Source organism: Talpa europaea (genome assembly GCF_964194135.1).
Source record: "Talpa europaea genome assembly, chromosome: 4".
Taxonomy (NCBI): Eukaryota; Metazoa; Chordata; class Mammalia; order Eulipotyphla; family Talpidae; genus Talpa; species Talpa europaea.
Window position 1 is genome coordinate 68,320,598 of NC_140070.1, and position 19,404 is coordinate 68,340,001.

At 34.9% G+C, this 19,404-nt stretch overlaps 1 protein-coding gene across 1 annotated transcript in view; it reads right to left on the reverse strand.

The window, feature by feature from the left end:
- Nucleotides 1-19,404, reverse strand: part of WDR49 (WD repeat domain 49) — a gene marked incomplete at its 5' end in the record, with an annotated part of 188,426 nt that overhangs the window by 147,120 nt on the left and 21,902 nt on the right. Inside the window, one exon of the mRNA XM_084232625.1 lies at nt 611-1,051. Coding sequence (XP_084088751.1) covers nt 611-1,051 — 441 coding nt within the window. The remainder of the gene's footprint in view (nt 1-610; nt 1,052-19,404) is intronic.

Sequence of the window (19,404 nt, forward strand, 5' to 3'; positions counted from 1 at the left end):
TTACCTGTATATGAGTTTAAATTTTTTCATAGTAGTTCATAGCATTTTTTATCTGCTGATATAAAATACGAAGAATATGGATTCTTTAAGCTACAGCTTTCCCTCACAAGTTTATTTTCTCACAGTATGTTATCTTGCTTATAGATACAGTTATATGAAGCTACCTGGACTGTGTGGGCCTTACCTATCAGAACTAAGAAACTAAAGAGGACAGTGATCAAAATCAAAGACTCAGTTTCCAGTAATTGCAGTGAGCTGAGCCATGCACTGTTACAGTCTCTCAACTATGCATATAGGCCCATGGCCCTGTTATAATCTGTAGATTGGTGAAGGTCTTATCAGCTAGAAATGCAGCATGGCCACATTTAGGGCACAGCCAAGAATTTGAGTTATTATCAGTGGGGTTATTTATAAGAACCATGAAAGAACAGTTTGGGAGATCAACCAGCTCACATTGTTGCACCTGAATTCATTCCAACTCCAATGAGTGGCAAAGAGGAATAATGCAGCACCTGTCACTGCTAGTGTTCTACTTCATATTGATCAGGAGCCGTCTCTCACCTCCTTCCCCCCTTTATAAGGAATACATTTATTTATAAAGACTTTGTACCTTGTTAACATTTTCCAGAGAAACCAGACTTGTCACCCACAGGTGCTTAAGCTTGATGGCATCTGAAGTTATGGGAAATGATTCTTGCAGCTTTAAATTCTCTCCCCAGATTCCTAATAAACCTTCCTTACTAATGGTCAGATAACGACCTGAACTTTTCAAGAAAATAACTTTTTGAATGGTGTCCTTGTGTTTCACTGGGAGGAATTCGAGGTCTTTCCACTCAGGAACCACAGTTGCCTTTGCTCGTTCATCTTTCTCATAAAGTGCTAACAGCATAAATGAAGTCAGCTTGTCCCAATTAATGAAGCCATCTTGGGCCACATCCACTTTGTCAAAGAGCTCCCCATAATTTTCCTTTGTGCCCCAACCAACAATCTCTGGCATCCTCTGCATAAACTCTTCTCTGGACATAGAAATGGATTGTCTTGGCTCTATAGCCTAGAAATGAGAATAAAAACAAGACAACAATGAGAACATAAGTACCAAGGCATTGTACCACTCCCAAAGAAGATCCTTGTTAGTGCAAAGATGTAAAGAAAAAAATGTCTTTCATTTTATAACAGTCGCACTTAAGAAATTTTGTCTTGGGAGGAAATAATTGATATCCCAATCATAAATGTCCTTGTATATGGAAGAGAGGATCAGGAAAGACATCTAATGTTATGATAGAAGCAGAAGTCAGAGTGGTACAGGCAAGGAAACAGATTTTCCCTTAGAGCTTCATGAAAATACATTGAGTTTAGTCTTTAAAATCCATTTTGGACTTCTGACTTGTAGTATAAGATAAAAAATGAGCATGTTTTAAGCTATTAATTTGTTACAGCATCAATAAGAAAATAACACAATAGTTTGTAGAATGTGGGTGAATCCCTGAAGTTTAGCATAACCATTAAAATTATACTACAGTGAACTTTAACCTAAGGATAAGAAGTCCACATCTCTAAGCACACCATTATAAGGACAGCAAAACCATATATATTTGAATTTTGTTATTACTGGTAGTTATGTTTCATAGTCTGAAAATATTAAATGGGCAAATACTGAAATTTTGCTCCTAAAAGGCTCAGGTTTCGGGCCTCCCTGGTGGTGCAACGGGTTGAGCACAGTGCTATGAAGCTGTCTGCAGTCTCTGCAGCGTAGGTTCGGGTCCAGGATGGCCAGGGAGATACCCAAATGGTGCAGCAGACTTCCCCTGTCTCGCCCACTGCTCCCCTCAGCAGTGTTTTCCGTCCATCTGCCTGTTTTGCTCCCCACTCTGTCTCTGGTGAATACTCTCAACCCTCCCGCTCCTCTGGCCTGTACCCCAGTTCTTGCATAAATAAATAAATCTTAAAAAAAAGGCTTAGGTTTCCACAAACTTTTTTGACAACACTTTCACCAACTAATCAATATGTAATTTTATGTGTGTTTCTGTTGACTTTACTTAATATATATTGTTAATTAACAGTGAAGTCATTGGCAATAATGCTATAATGTTTATATTAACACAATTTATCTAACACATCACAGCCTTCTTGCACTTAGGAATACTAGTCTCCTACACCACTATACTTGGGAGACATTTTAAACAGTGAAATCACAAAAAAAATAAAAAAGTAAATACTTTGGCACTAAGTGGACTACAATAAGGAAATTGCTTAAATTAGAGAGCTGGAATAAGAAGGCAGTGTCATTTTGTTTGACCTCAGCCTGGAATGTGTATATTGGTAATTATTTGCCACTCTGCACTTTAATGTGAATATCCGACCATGAAAATCCCACAGGTATTATATTGGAGTTGCAAATACATTTTAATATATAGGTACATTTACAAATATGAAATCAGTGAAAAATGAGGATAAACTATTTCAAATAGGTATGTATCTTAATAATAATAGTCTGTGTAGTTTGGTGAGAATCATGATGAGAGAATCAAATTTTCCCATATCTTAGAGTCAAGAGCCAGGGTTCACAGCAGGCACTGGGATGCAGTATAATCCTGCAATTGTAGTTTTAGTTTCTTTAGCTATAAAATGAAGATAGCAATAGAAACAAATTTTGAGGATTAATTGAGGATTAATTTACATGTGAGTAGATGAAAAGGCATTTGACAAAATCCAACACACATTCATGATAAAAATTTTCAGGAAACAATAACAGAGGGAAACTTCCTCCATTTTATACAAAACAACTACAAAAAAAAAAAAACACAACATACAATTAACATGCTTTAACGGTGAGAAACACAAAGCTTTCCCACTAAGTTAAAAAGTATGTCTCCTCTCACCATTCCTTTTCAACATCATACTAGTAGCTTCACCTAATGCAATAAGGGGGAAAAAAAGGAAATAAAAGGTATAAAGTTTGACAAGGAAGAAATAAACTGCCTTAATTCACAGATGACATGACCCTCTATGTATATAATCTGAATGAACTGACAAAAACTTTAATAATTTATTGTAGCAAGATTACAGAATACAGTGTTAGAATATAAAAGCCAATCAGAACCTCCCTGGTGTTGCAAGGGGTTAAGATGCAATCTATGAAGCTATCCGCAGTCTCTGTAGCACAAGTTCGATCCCCGGCCAGGGAGAAACCCACATAGAGCGGCAGACCTCTCCTGACTTGCCTGCTGCTCCCTTCAGCAGTGTATTTCAGTCAGTCTGCTGTTCTGTTCCCCACTCTGTCTCTGGTGAATTCTCTCAACCCCCACACCTCTGGCCTGTACCCCATTTCTTGTATGCATAAATGAATAAATCATTTTAAAAATGCCAATCACTTTCCTTATAACAGCAATAAATAGTGGAATTTGATACTAAAAGTGCAATATCATTTATATTATCATACACAAAACTTAAATATTTAAGTATAAATTGGAGAATATACGTACGTGATCAATATGAGGAAAACTATACAATTCTGAACAATGATATAAAGAAAAAATAATAAATATTCCATATTCAGATATAGTAAGACTCAATGTGATCAGTCTCACTTCTTTGTAAAATAATCTACATATTCTATGCAATTCCAATCAGAACCTCTGCAAATTATTTTGTAGATATCAATAAACTGATTCTAAAATTTTTATGGAATGGCAAAGATGCAATATTGAAAGATAAGAGCAAAGTTGGAGAATTGACTCCATCAGACTTCAAGACTTTTAAAGTACAGCAGCCAAAACAATGTGGTATAGGCATACAAATAGGCAAAGAGAGCAATAAAAACTAGAGTTCAGAAATAGACCTACACAAATAGTCAATTTTGACAAAGGAGAAAAAGACAAATAGAGAAAAGATGATATATTCAACTAAGGGTACGGAATGACTAGACGTCCACATGCCTAAAGCAAAATGAATTTAGACACAGACTTTACACTCTTTACAAAAATTAACTCAAAATGAAGCACAAGCCTGTACATAAACAAAAAGTTACAGAAGATAACATAAAAACAAACTTAGATGACTTTGAGTTTGATGATGGCTTTTTAGATGCAGCACCAGAGACATGATCCATAAAAGAATTCATAATCTAGACTTCCACATAAATAACAATATCTGCTCTGCAAAATGCAATGTTAAAAGATTAAGAAACAAGCCATAGGTTTGGAGAAAATATTTTTGAAAAGATATATCCAATTTGGGCCTCCCCTGGTGTCGCAGCGGTTGAGCGCTGGGCTGCGAAGCTGCCTGCAGCTCTGCCGTGCCGGTTCCATCCCTGGCCAACGGTGAGGGTCCCACATGGCACGCAGACCTCTCCTGCCGCCCGCTGCTCCCCTCAGCAGTGTATTTCATCAGTCTGACTGTTCTGCTCCCCTCTCTGGCTCTGGTGAATCCTCTCACCCTCCCACACTTCTGACTGTACCCAGTGCATGTATAAATAAATAAATAAATCTTAAAAAAAAAAAAAGATATATCCAATTTAAAACAAAAACCTCTTGTTCTAAATATACAACAAATACTTTAAAATCAACAATAAGAAAACAATCCAATTAAAAAGAAAAACAAAGTCATTAATAAACATCTTACCAAAGAAGATGTATTGACAATGAATAAGTCTATGATATCCTTACACACTTAAAGGGGCCAAAATCGGAAACACTGACAACAGCAAAACAAATGTTGACAAGGATGTACTAGAATAGCAACTTTTGTACTTTGCCCATATGAATGCAAAATCACACAACCACTTTTGAAGACAGATTGATGGTTTCTGACAAAACTAAATATGTTCTCACTATGTCCAACAATTGCACTGTTATTTATTCAAAGGAGCTGAAAGCTTATATCCACATAAAAGCCTACATTGAATGTTTACAGCAGCTTTATTCATAATCACCAACAATTGGAAATAAGTAAGATGTCCTTCAGTATGTGAATGGATAAATACATGTGGTTTAACCAGAGAATAAGCTATTATTCAATATTAAAAAGAAATTAGCTATCAAGTCATGAAAAGACATGAAAGAACTGAAAATGCATATTATTAAGTAAAAGAAGCCAATATGAACAGACTAAATATGGCATGATTTCAACTACATGACATTTTGGAAAAAGCAAAACTATCAAGACAACATAAAGATTTTCATTGGTTTCCAGGGATTAGAGGGACAGGAGACAGATGAATAGGCAGAGCAATGACACTACTTTGTATGATACTATAATATACATATTACAATACATTTGTCCAAATAGAACGTACAAGACTAAGAGTGAACTCTAATGTAAACTGTGGACCTTGGTTGATTATGATGTTATCAATTGCAACAAATGTTCCACTATAGCGGGGGACCTTGATAATGGGGATGGTTGTATATGTGTGGAAGCAGAGGGTATATATAAATCCACTTAATTTTGCTGTAAAACTAAAATGACAACCTATATCTCAAGAAGTATGAATTTATACTCTTAATTCATATACAATGTTGTAAACCATGTTATCTCAATAAAACAATACAATTTTTAAACTGTAATGTGTTAATAAGAAAGGATTAACTGAATTATGTGCAGGAACTCAATGATCAAGTATTTGTTAGATGTTAACCCAGTCTTTTAATTAATTAAAACAAATTTCTGCAAAATAATTGGTATATAGCCCTTTGACCTACTCATAAGTCCACCATACTTATCTTTGTTAAATCATTTTTATCTGAAAAGTTTACACAAATGGAAATTTTTCAGTGACCCAGATTTTAAATGTAGAAAAATAAATCTGATCCTAAAACACTCCATCTGAGTCAAAACTGCAGTCTTTCAGAAAGCTAAGTCAATGTTGAACTTTAATTTTAGACTACAACATAATGACATCAATTAACCTCATATCTATGTGATTATCCCATTAATTAGAAAGCACTTTAAAGTTGAATCTCAGAACATTTTTCCTATGTGCCATTAATTTATTTTTATTTCTAGAACAAGAAACTGTTCTGAATGATACATGCCATAATTTCTTTTTTATATTCTAGTGCATGGACTTGCAAATAGAACATTTTTTTCCTCCAAAGTAACATAAACAATCAACTTCCTAATTTTATTTACATTGATAAAACCAATATGCAGTGGGAGATAATTTGAGAAATAATCCAAATTTATGAAAGCTGACAGTAATTTGCAATTGTGTGACATGCCTGATAGATTTTTGTTTTAAGTTTGAAAATAAAACCATGTTTTTGCCATATCGCTGGTTAAATTTTTGGAATGTGCTATTACTAAAAGATCTTAACTTGTTTCAAAAGCAGTGTACTTTTATCAGTATGTGGTCTATATGTATCATTCTATTATATGCGAGATTTAACAAATTAGTTAATGCACACCTGAAACTTATATAGTGTTGCAATGCAATTTTGCTTCAAATAAACAAATAGTCCCTTTAGGAAAATTAATAATTAAATTAATGTACAATAAATTATGTTTTCTTTTATACATTAACTTTTATGCATTAACTTTTACCAAACAATTAATTCTCATCTTGTAGGGGCTCCCACTTGTGCTCTGGAGTATAATTCATTTATTCATTCCATATATTTTATATTTTGCAAGGTTTCATTGGGAGATTATGTGATTCCATAGTTAGAGCTCTATTATGATGTGCCAATGCAGGTTCACCAATTGTAACAAATGTCCTTCTCTGATGTGGGATGTTGATATGGTAGAGACTATGAATGTGTGAAGATTGGAGGTATATGGGTAATCTATATACTTTCCCCTTAATTTTGTAGTGAACCTCAGCCTCAGTTATTGTACCTTTAAGTAGAAACAGTAACTAACTTTTAGCTATTTTCGGTTGTTAACTTAATGTGTATATATAGCATAGGGGATACATTTATGTAAGTATAGAACTTTTTTATTCTTTTTTTAAAAACATTTATTTCACTTGTAAAAGAGCTGTGATACAGGCCAGAGGTGCGGGAGGGTAAGAGAACTCTCCAGAGACAGAGTGGGGAGCAGAACAGTCAGATGTACCAAAGACACTACGGAGGGGAGCAGCAGGCGAGATAGGAGAGGTCTGCCACATCATGTGGGTATCTCTGTGGCTGGCCAGGAATGAACCCTCACTGCAGAGGTTGAGGACAACTTCACAGTGCTGCGCTCAACCTGCAATAATAAAATGCATAGAAGAAAACGTTTGTGATAATTTCCATATCAACTTTATAGATATTTTTGTCAATTCAACCCCTATGGCAAGGGAGTTAAAAACAAAAATAAACAATTGGGATTACTTTAAATTTAAAAGTATCTATGCAGCAAAAGAAAATACAAGATGATTAATGGACACCCTACTGAATGAGAGAAAATATTTAAACAATAAATAACTGGTGAGATTACTGTCTAAGATACATAAAAATACATATGATTCAACAAGAAAAAAACATATAACACAATCAACAACCAGCAGCAGATTTGAACAGACAATTCATTAAATAGGAAATCCAGAAGACCAAAAGAAATGAAAAAAATGTTCATCATCACTTCTAATAAAAGTGATACTGAGTAAACCTACAATGAGATACCACAAAACACCTGTGAGAATGGCAATATTAAAAAATAATAATAATGCTGGAAAGAACAGAGAAAAAGGAGCCCTATTATAATGTTGTTGAGAAAGTGAACTGGTGAAACCATTGTGGAAAGCAATGTTACACTTATCAGTTTAGTATATAATTAAAATATAAAATAAAGAATACAGATGAATAGTTAGATGAACTCACACATCGAGTAAGATCTGGAAGAATCCCTAGTGAAGGATCTTCTATTCCCATTGAATTGAGATTCACCAACTCAACACCTCCAACCCGGAAGCTCTCTGAACTCAACCCATTATTTGGGGATTTTTATAGGGGCACTGACCATTACATAGGTATAATCAATCATAAACTCCAGCTCCTGCTCCTCACACTTTCCTGGAAGATAATGGAGAAGATTTTTCCATCTTCTAATCATGATCCTTTGGGGGATAGCCCCCATCCTAAAACTATGCTGGAGTCCAGCAAGATTCACCTCATTAAAGCAAAACACACTCCTATCAGTCAGAAATCCCAATGAATTTATAGGATCCCTATGCTAGCAATGGAGCAACGACCTATAAACACACACACACACACACACATATATGTGTATATAGATATATAGATATACATATCATACATGGATATACAGGCATACATGTATGCATACATATAATAAAACTACGATGATTCTTACATACATACATACATACATACGCACACACATGCATATATTTCTATACTTCACAGTGACCATCCAAAAATCATCAAAAGAGGCCACAAGTAAAACTAAACCCAAAATCTTAGTAACACTGTGATCTTGGACTTCTAGCCTCTAGAACTGAGAGAAAATAAATTTCTGTTGTTTAAGCCACCCAAACTATAATATTTTGTTATGGCAGTGGTAGAAAAATCATTCAATCTGATGATAGATAGATAGATAGATAGATAGATAGATAGATAGATAGATAATCTTTTTCACTCTCTTACACACATGAAAAACATTTCATAACCTAATCAAATATACAGAGTATCCATTAAGGAAAAAAAGTAGAGAACTGAACAAATGGTTTAAATGGGCAATTCAGAGAAGAATAAGTCAAATGCCAATAAATCCAAAATTATCTACCTGCATTGTAACCTCCTTTTGCTGCCTCTCCTCTACTAACCAAGCTCTTTACATCTACTCTTCTTCTTCAAATGATGGCCCATCCCTCCCTCATTAGACCTAAAACAAGTGCTTAGACATCATTTTGTGCTAAGTAACCATTGGTAACCATGTAATGGGGTTCCAAAATGGAGAGAAAACTGGTTTTAAAGTAATTCAAGAAAAATTACACACAAAAAAGAAAGACTAGCTCTGGGTAGTAAAAGAGAAAACTGTTCATCAAACCATGAAAAAAGTTGTAATCATATGGTGATTTACATATGTAAGTCAGTTATTTTTTCAACTTTGCATAAATATATCTAACCAAAAATTAGAAAGCTTTGATACCTGGGATGCAGACAAACATATTTTCATACTGTTGGTGACATTGTCAGTTAGTGAACACAATTTGGCAATGCGTTTTTAGTCACAAGCTCTAAGGAATAAGTCAAAACATGGAAAACAACATGTGTGAAGTAATGTTTACAATTATACTTATGACAGCAAAATATTGAAATTCTGCAAGTGAGCAAAATTAATGGAATCATCACATCAATTGCAGGACATTTGTTTAAGGGAATACAATAGAATTACCCAAAGTGCACATACTTATATCAAATATCAATATAATTAGTATCAAAATATGTAAGTTAAGGTATAAAATTACATATGCACGATGATTATAACTACAAGCACATGCAAAGAAAGACTAGAATGTAAAAAAAAGAATTGGTTTTAGAGTTAATTTTGACTTCCTTTCGCTTTACTTCAAACTTATAAGAGGTTTGTATTTGACATTTCTTTTTTTTTTTAATCAAGGTAAAATTAATTTACAACATTGTTTGTGATTTAGAGATATAGGGTCAACCCATTCAGATGTTGTTCTTTCCCCTACTCCTGCTCCTCCCCATCTGGTGGTCTCAGTTCTACAGTCAGATTTCTAGGGTTTGATATGGCTTGATCTGACTCTCTGTTTTGTTTCCTTCTATTACAAATTAAAGTGAAGGATCCAGCATTTTCTTTCTCCTGCTGAATTATTTCACTTAGCATAATTCCCCCAGTTTCATCCATATATTGTCCCAAATGTCAGATCAGTATTCCAGTAGGGAATGAATCAGTCTACATTCTCACCAACAGTGTAAAGGGTTCCTTTTTTTGATTTATAGATGATGAATTGTGCTTGTATCCCTGGAATAAATCCCATTTGGGTGGTGTGTTATCTATTTAACGAATTATTGAATTTAGATTGCTAAGATTTTGTTTGGGAATTTCACATCTAATGATATGTTCATTAGGGAAATTGATCTGTGGTTTGTTTGTTTTTTTATTGTGTGTGACTCTTTGGTATTTGGGTGATTTTGATCTCATAAACTGTGTCTGCACATATTCTCTCTTTCTCAATGTTTTGGAAGAGGTTGAGAAAGATAGTTATTAGTTGTTTTTTGAAGTTTTGGTAGAACTCAGTATTGAAGCCATCGTGTCCTGGACTTTTGTTTTATAAGAGATTTTTTATTATTATTTCAATGTCCTTGCTTCTACTTGCTCTGTTTAGGTTTTTGATTTCTTCCTTTTGCAGTCTCAGATTGTTGTATATTTCTAAGAATTTGTCCATCTCATCTAGGTTATTCAACTTTCTGGCATACAAATATTCATGCTATTCTGTTATGATTCTCTGAATTTTTGAAGTGTCTATTGTAACTTCCTTTTCATACTTTTATTCTATTTATTTGAGCTTTTTTTCCTCCACCCCTTTGTGTGGTCTATTTTATTTGGTCTATTTTATTTATTTTTCAGAAAACAACTCTTGGTTTCACTAACATTTTGGAATGTCTTTTAAATTTCTTTTTTATTTAGGGACCAGGAAAAAGACTAATTATAATAAAGAAAAAATCAAAATCAACAAGAAACCATAAACCAGAGACACACTAAGGGGGGGGAGGAGAAGGGGGATTAGGACCAAAATAAGGGGGGTGGGTATTGTATGGGGAATATAACCAAAATGAAAATGCATACATTGTGCAAAAAATGAAAACTGATGTAAGAATTATATAAAATAAAATATTAAATAAATAAACAAATTTATTTTTTATTTACTTTAGTTCTATTTTTTTAAAGATTTATTTATTTATTCATTTATACAAGAACTGGGGTACAGGCCAGATGCACGGGAGGGTGAGAGGATTCACCAGAGACAGAGCGGGGAACAGAACAGGCAGACTGACAAAATATACTGCTGAGGATGAGACAGGAGAGCAGTGGGTGAGACAGGAGAGGTCTGCCGCGCCATGTGGGACAGCTTCACAATGCTGTGCTCAACTGCCTGTGCCACCAGGGGAGGCCCCAGTTCTATTTTTTTTAATTCACATTTAATTCACATCCTTCTAATTTTCAGTACTGCTTACACATCTTTCTCTAGTTCCATAAGGTGAGAAAGATGATTATTTGAGATTTTCCTTTTTTCTTAATGTCTGTTATTATTGCTACATACTTGCCTCTTCATACTACTTTTGCTGTGCCCCATAAATTAAGGAAGTTTTTGTTATCATTATCTCTTTTCTAATGGAATTTTTTAATTTCTTTTTTGATTTCTTTATTAAGTAGCATGTTGTTCTACCATTAAATCTTTTGCCTATGGAAAGCTGAATGGAGGTCCTTCAATCTACTAAAAATGGAGCTACCATATGACCCAGCAATTCCACTCCTAGGGATCTACTCAAAGGACACAAAAACATTGATTCAAAAGAATACCTGTATCCATATGTTTATTGCAGCACTATTTATAATAGGCAAAACCTGGAAACAACCCAAATGCCCAAAAATAGATGACTGGATCAAAAAGATGTGGTACATATATACACACAATGGAATACTATTCAGTAATAAAAAAAAGATACACTCACGCCATTTGCAGCAACATGGATGGAGCTAGGAGGAATTATGTTCAATGAAATAAGTCAGAAGGAAAAAGAAAAATATAAGATGCTTTACATATAGAGGGAATATAGGGAAAACAAATAAGACATAAGGAGAAAAAAAATGATAACAATACAAAGCACAGCAAAGCAAAAACAAAAACAAACAGACAATTATAAACCAGAGACCTCCTGCAGGGGATGAGGAGGGAGAGGGAATCAGAGGGGGTGAGGGAGGAGCACAGGGGACAGTGGTGATGGTGCATGGGAGAACTGGTGAAGGAAATTGTATGGGGAGTACACCTGAGGGGGTGGGGAAGCAAACATTGTTTAAAAATGAACAATGATGTAAAATATATATAAATTAAACAAATAAAATAAAGAAATAAATCGTTTACCTGATTTCTTTTTGTGATTTATTTATAGTTTGATATCATTGTGGTCAGAAATGAGGCTTGGTATGATTTTAATCTTCACGAATTTATCAATATTTACATTTTGACCCAATATGTAATCCATCCTTGAGAATGTCCCATGTGAACTTGAAAAGAATGTATGTTAAGATTTCTAGGGATGTCCAAATGCCCCAAAATAGATGACTGGATAAAGAAGATGCGGTACATATACACCATGGAATATTACTCAGCATTCAAAAAAGATAACTCATGCCATTTGCAGCAACATGGATGGAACTGGAAGGGATCATGCTCAGCAAAATAAGCCAGAAAGAAAAAGAAAAATACTGGTTGGTCTCACTCATAACCGCTATTTAGAAAACTTAAATAAGGGACCAGGAAAAAAGACTAATTATAATAAAGTAAAATTCAAAATCAGCAAGCAACTATAAACCAGAGATACACTACAGTGGGGTAAGGAGGGAGTAGGATCAAAACAAGAGTAGTGAGAATTGTATGGGGACTATAACAAAGATGAAAAGATACACATTGTGCAAAAATGAAAAATGCTGCAAAAAATATATAAAATTTGAAAATTTAAAAAAAGATTTCTGGGGTTGTAATGCCTATGAATGTTTATTAGGTCCATGTAATCTTGTTCTTTATTGAAGGTGATTGTGTTCTTTTTTACTTTCTGTCCAATAAACCTGTACATTGATGGAAGTAGGACCACTAATTAGTAAAATACCAGCCACTAATGTGTTTTTCCAAATGTCTGTTTTCAGATTTGATATTAATTACATTATACATTTTAATGCTCCTTCATTTGGTTAGTATATATTGAAAAGCCTTATGTATTTCTGGTGTATTATACCTTAATCATTACATACTGTCCATCTTTATGTACTGATACCTTTTTTAGCTGTAAATCTATTTTATCTGATGTAAGTATGTTTTATCTGATATAAGTATCCCTGCTTTCTTTGGTGTCCCACAGTTTGCAGGATTGTTATCCAGCTCTTTACTCTGAGTTTATGTTTATTTGGAACTCTGATGCATTTCCTGGACTCATTAGAAAGTTGGATTATGTTTTCTGATGCACTCATGTACTCTGACTTTTAAATGGTGACTTCAGACCTTTGACATTTAGATAGATTTGCTATATAAGAGTCTTCTATCACCATTTTGTCCTTTATTTGGTGGTTCTATTTCCTTGTTCGGTTACTTGTAAAATGTTTTTCTTTGATTCATATATCTGAGCTCCTTTCAACGTTTTGTAAAAAGTTCTAGTGTTTGCAAACTCCTTCAGCTTCTCTTTGTGTGGGAAGGTCTTTATTTTTCCCCCACATGTGAAGGAAAGTCTTTCAGAATAGAATATTCTTGACTACCACTTTTTTTCTTATTGAGTATTCTTATCACAACACTCCATTCTCTTCTTGCCTGTATTGCTTCTTTAGAGAAGTCAGATAGATACAAGCCTGATCAGGGTTCCTTTATAGGTTATCCACTTCTTCCCCCAGCCAGCTTAAATATTATTTCTTGAATTGAAGCCTTATATTTTTCAGTACTGTAATTATTGGTTTAGGCCTCATTACATTTAGATCTCCAGGTGTTCATTTAGCTTCATTGACTGTTTAGTTCCTTCTCCAAGCTTGGAAAGTTTTCCTGTATTATTTCTTTAAATAAGTTCTCTGACAACTTCTCTCTCTTCCCCACCTGCAATACACATTATTCTCATATTGCCTTTCCATATGGAGTTAGATAAATTTCAAAGAGTAACTTCTTTTTCCTTCATAGTTTTCATTCTTCTCCCACATACATTCTTTTGCACTGTCATCTTCAATGTCACTGATTCCATTTATTGATATTTTGCTTGTTGTACTGCCTTTATCTCATTTAAAACTTCAAGTTATACCTTGTTCACATTAATTTTATTTTTTAAGACATTCATTGTTTTTTTCTGAGTTTTGTGTATGTCTTTGATCAGTTTTCCTGTATTTTCTTCCATTTCTTTGAATTTCTTATTATGGCAATGATGAACTTTGCATCAAATAGGAAGAAAAGATCTTCCATGCTTTTGTGGTAGTGTTCTGAATATTTGTTCTCTCTCTATGTTGTAATATTCCTTGAAAACTGAAGTTGACATTTATTATATTTTCATCTCCTCATCTTTGGCACTTTGAGTATAATGGTGTGAAGTTTCCATGTTTCCAGTAAACAGGTCTGTTTGTGAGTGAGAAATAATCTGGGTCTCTGGGAGATTGGATACTTTATCAATGGTGAACATGGTGTACATGAGCATGGCTTGTGCTTGTGATACCACTGAACTCTATCCTCTCTGCATCTGACTAAGTTTCTGTACTCTGCAGGCTGGGTTTCCTGTGAAACTTTCCAGCACTTTCAACTTATACTCATTGTATCTGTTCAATCCACATATCCACCTGATGTCATGGGAAGGAGTTGAGGGGAGTTGCACTTTTCTGAGCATTATTTCCTCACTGGGGTTGCTGTCCACCTGACTTATCCAAGTACTTTCACATGTGGTTCAATTCACTCCTGGGGAGGTGATGGTTGGTTGCTGTTTAAATAATCATGAGGAAATACATGGTTTCTGCATCATCTGATGCCTCTCCCCCACAGACCTTCTGTTCTATATAATTTAATTTCTGCAATGTCTCTTGTGAGTTTATCAGCATTCATCATTGATCTTCAGGAATTTCTCTGGGTTCAACCCACATTATGGGATCCTCTATGTCCAGGGCCTACCTGAGTTACTCTAGTTTTTTCTCATAGTAGTGAAACAAGGATCACTGGATTTATTGTAAAAATTAAAAATGGAAATAATATACAATCTGGCAGTCCCACTCTAAGGCATATATCAACCGAATGTGAAATCATCAACAAAATACCCATATTCCCCACAATAATTACAAAATCATTATTTACAATAGATAGAACATGGAAGTAGCCTAACTCTTCTTGAAAGAATGAACTGATTGAGATTACATGGTACATACACACCATTGAGTGACATATTGCCATAAGGATGAAATGCAATCATTTTCAACAAATTGTAGGAAATTTGATTCATTTATGTGCAATAAAGTAAGTTATAATGATAAAAATGAATTCAGAGCCAAAGGTTTTACAGCATAAAACTTTCAAAAATTATGGACATAAATCAACATTCTGAGCACATCAAGGTTAAGAGGAGGGTGGAAGGGATAGTAACAAGGGGACACAGTTATAGTGGTCAGCATCAATAAATAAAAATAAGAAAATTACATGACTATAGTAAAAATGAATTAATAAATAAATGAATGACCCCAACCCCAAAAATATACCATCTGCTACAAAGTAGTACTGAATATTTCTATCTTAGTGTTGTAACACTTTTGAAGTATGGGGAAAGCAAAGATTAGAAAAATGGGATAACATTGAAACACTACACATGGCACCTTGATACATTGAGGTAATATGTCACCATAAGGAGAGAAACCAACGCAGTATCCAACAACGAAGTAAAATAAAATCTCCCATTTTATCTTACTGTCAATAAATTGAGTTCAAAATATCATGATAAAGGAATTCATACATCTGGAAGAAAAATCAAAGAAAGAATGATCTTAGAAATAAAAATAATGTATAGAAAATAAAACTGAAGTTTAAAAAAAAAATAACAGGGATGCAGGGTATATAATGACCAACAAAGGAAATTAAAATTTTCTAAGGAAAGATGTGGAAGCAGATTAGATCAAATGGAAGAGCAAATCAGTGACATTGAAAATGACAACATACAAAGGACCCAGATGAAAGAAGAAAGACAAATACAAATTAAATATTTGAAGAAACAATTTAAGAACTGCCTGACTGTATTTGGAAAAGTAACATATGGATAGATCTATTCAGAGGGGGAAGAGGATGAGAAGAAAAAAATATTACTAAAAGAAGAGGCTTGACCCATACTGGTGACACCCCAAACCCTGACCCTGACTAGTGATACCCCAAGCCCCACACTATCAACGAGAGATCAGAGCAGCAACATTCCATGGGACCCCACCAGTCCCTATAAAGCACAACAGAGGTTTCATGACTTTCTACAAGACCCTGCAGTCCCCAACCAGGCTGGTGAGACCTGAAAAACCCATAAGGGAGGAAGCCAAAGTGACCAAAGAACTTGCAACCTTTCATGGGACCCCACTGATTCCTTTTCAGACCAACAAAGGCCTTGCAACCTGCCATAGGGCTCAGCCAGCCCCTTCTCAGGCTGTCAGAAACCTCACAACCTTCTACAGGACTCCACCAGAACTCCTGGACCTACAATGCCTTTGTGATTTCCCACAAGATCCCTGCCAGCATCCAGAGAAACTGATGAGACCACACATCCACATCAGGGAGTGACCCAGAGCAGCCAGAGGCCTGCCAGTTGATTGTCCAGATAGGTGAGAAACTGATCAATGGGGGGGAGGAGGAGCCATGCCCAGAGGAAACCCCACACTCAACAGCAGTGTTCAAAAGCTAATAATAGGCAGAAGGAAAAAAAAATAAACAATAAATGGCAGCATGAGACCCCAAACGAATAGTACAACACAGAGAACAAAGCCCCAGAACCCCGTCATAGACATGAAAACTATGTTCTCTCTATCAGATACACAGTTTAGAATTGCAATAATAAAGAAATTTAAAGAAATGTATGAAAACTCAGAAAAAAAAATGTCCTTAGAAATGAAATCAATGAACTGAAGACAGAAAATGAAGCTCTAAATAAGATGCAAATGAAATTTCAAGATTCAAAAGAGAAATACAGGATATGAAAATCTCTGGAGAACATCACAGAAGTGGAAATGGCTCCGTGTAATTGAAGATGCAGATATACAAAAAAAAAAAAAAAACAGGTGGAGAAGGAAAGAGAAAAACAAAGTAAAATATCCAACACCATGAGAAAAGGCGAGAGGAATAAGTGAAATAGCAGAGGGGCGAGAGAGAGAAAGGCATAGAAAATGAATTTAGAGAAATAATAAAGGAAAATTTTCCAAACAGAGAAGAGAATAAATGCACAAATACAGGAAGCTAAAGGAATTCTAGCACACCTAGATAAAATGAGATCATCTTCAAGACATATGATGAGGAAATTTCTAAACATTTAGGAGAAAGAAAGAATACTTAAATGGACAATGGGGAGGATGCAGATAACATAAAGTTACCCTGATCAGGCTAACGTCAAACTTCTCTGAAGAAACAATATGAGCAAAGAGATAATAGAATGGTGTGCTCTGAACACCTAAAGAGAAAAACTGCCAGCCAAGAATACTCTATCATGTAAGATTCTCCTTCAAATATGATGGGAAAATAAAGGACTTTTCAGACACAGAGAAACTCAAAGAGTTTGCAAACACTAAAACAACCCTCCAAAAAATATTGAAAGGAGCTTACACATTGAAACCAAAAAGAGAGGCATATATAAAGAAATACATAAGGAATTAGATTGACCCACAAAAATTAAGAATAAAATGATAGCAACATACTATCATATATCAATAATCACTTTAAACATAAATGGACTGAATTCATATATTAAAAGACATGGCATATAATCTGTTAGGTCAAGAAACAGAATCCAACCTCTTGCTAATTAAGACACCCCTAAATTCTAGAGACAAACATAAGCTCAAAATAAAAGATTGGAAATCAATCCCACAAACAAATATGACTCTGAAGAAGCAGGTTCAGTCATACTTTTCTCAGGAAAAATAAGAGATTTCCAGTTTAAAAAAAAAAGTAACAAGAAATAAGGAAAGACACTATATAATGATAAAGAGAATGATATATCAAGAAGACATACCACTCATTAACACATATGTTCAAATGAAGGAGCAACAAAATACATTAAGCAACTACTATGAACTCTGAAAACAAACATTGAAAAAAAAACACATTTGTAGCAGGAGACTTCAAACCACATATCACCAACAGAAAGATCAGCTAGACAGAAAATAAACAATGATAAAATAACCTAAAAGATAGAATTAGATCTCTTGGACCTCACAGTCATAGACACATACAGGACACCCCACCCCCTGCAAAAAAAAGCAGAATATACATTTCCTCAAGCATATCTAGGACATTCTCCAGAATAGAATACATTCTGGGAACAAAACTAATATTAATAATTTCATGAAGAGGGCCTCCCCCATGGTGCAGCGGGTTGAGCAAAACGCTGTGATGCTGTCTGCAGCCTCCACAGCACTGGTTCAATTCCCGGCTGGCCAAGGAGAATCCCACATGGCGAGGCAGAACTCTCCTGTCTTGCCCGCTGCTCCCCTCAGCAATGCCTTTAGTCCATCTGCCTGTTCTGCTCTCCACTCTGTCTGTGGTGAATCCTCTCACCCTCCCGCGACACTGGCCTGTACCCCAGCTCTTGTACAAATAATAATAACAATAATAATAATAATTTCATGAAGCTTGAAATCATACCCAGTAACTTCCCAGACCATAAGGGTATCAAACTAGAAATAAACTACCAAAATAAAGCAAGGAAATATGTTAAAACATGGAAACTGAACAACACACTACTGAAAGAAGACTGGTTAATGATGAAATCAAAGAATAAATTAGAAAATACTTCTGAGGGCCTCCCTGGTGGCACATGGGGTTAAGCACAGCACTATGAAGCTATCCACAGCCTCTGTAGCATGAGTTCAATCCCCAGCCAGCCAAAGAGCAGCCCACATGGCACAGCAGACCTTTCCTGTCTTGCCTGCTGCTCCCCTCAGCAGTATTTTCAATCTGCCTATTCTGCTCCCCATTCTTTCTCTGGTGAATCCTCTCACCCTCCCACACCTCTGGCCTGTACTCCAGTTCTTATATGCATAAATAAATAAATCTTTAAAAAATACCTTTGAGTCAAATGAAAATGAGCATACAACCATTCAAAACTTATGGGATGCAGCAAAAGCAATACTGAGAGGAAAATACATAGCAATAGAGGCCCAAATCAAGAAACAAGAAAGACTGCAAAGAAACCATCTTCTCTCTCAGATTGAGGAATTAGAAAAAGAGCAAACAAATCCAAAAACCAATTGCAGATCATAATTAATAAAACTCAAAACAAAAGTAAATGAAATAGAAATTTTAAAGGCAGTCTAAAAGAAAATGAAACCAAAAGCTAGTTCTTTGAAAAAAGAAACAAAATAGACAAACCTCTAGCAAGGGTCACCAACACAAAAAGGGGTAAATCTTAAATAAATAGAATCAAAAATGAATGCAGAGAAATTGCAACAGTTTCAGAGAATAATTAGAGACTACTATGAAAATTTATGTGCTGAAAAAATAAAATAACCTAGAATAGATGGACA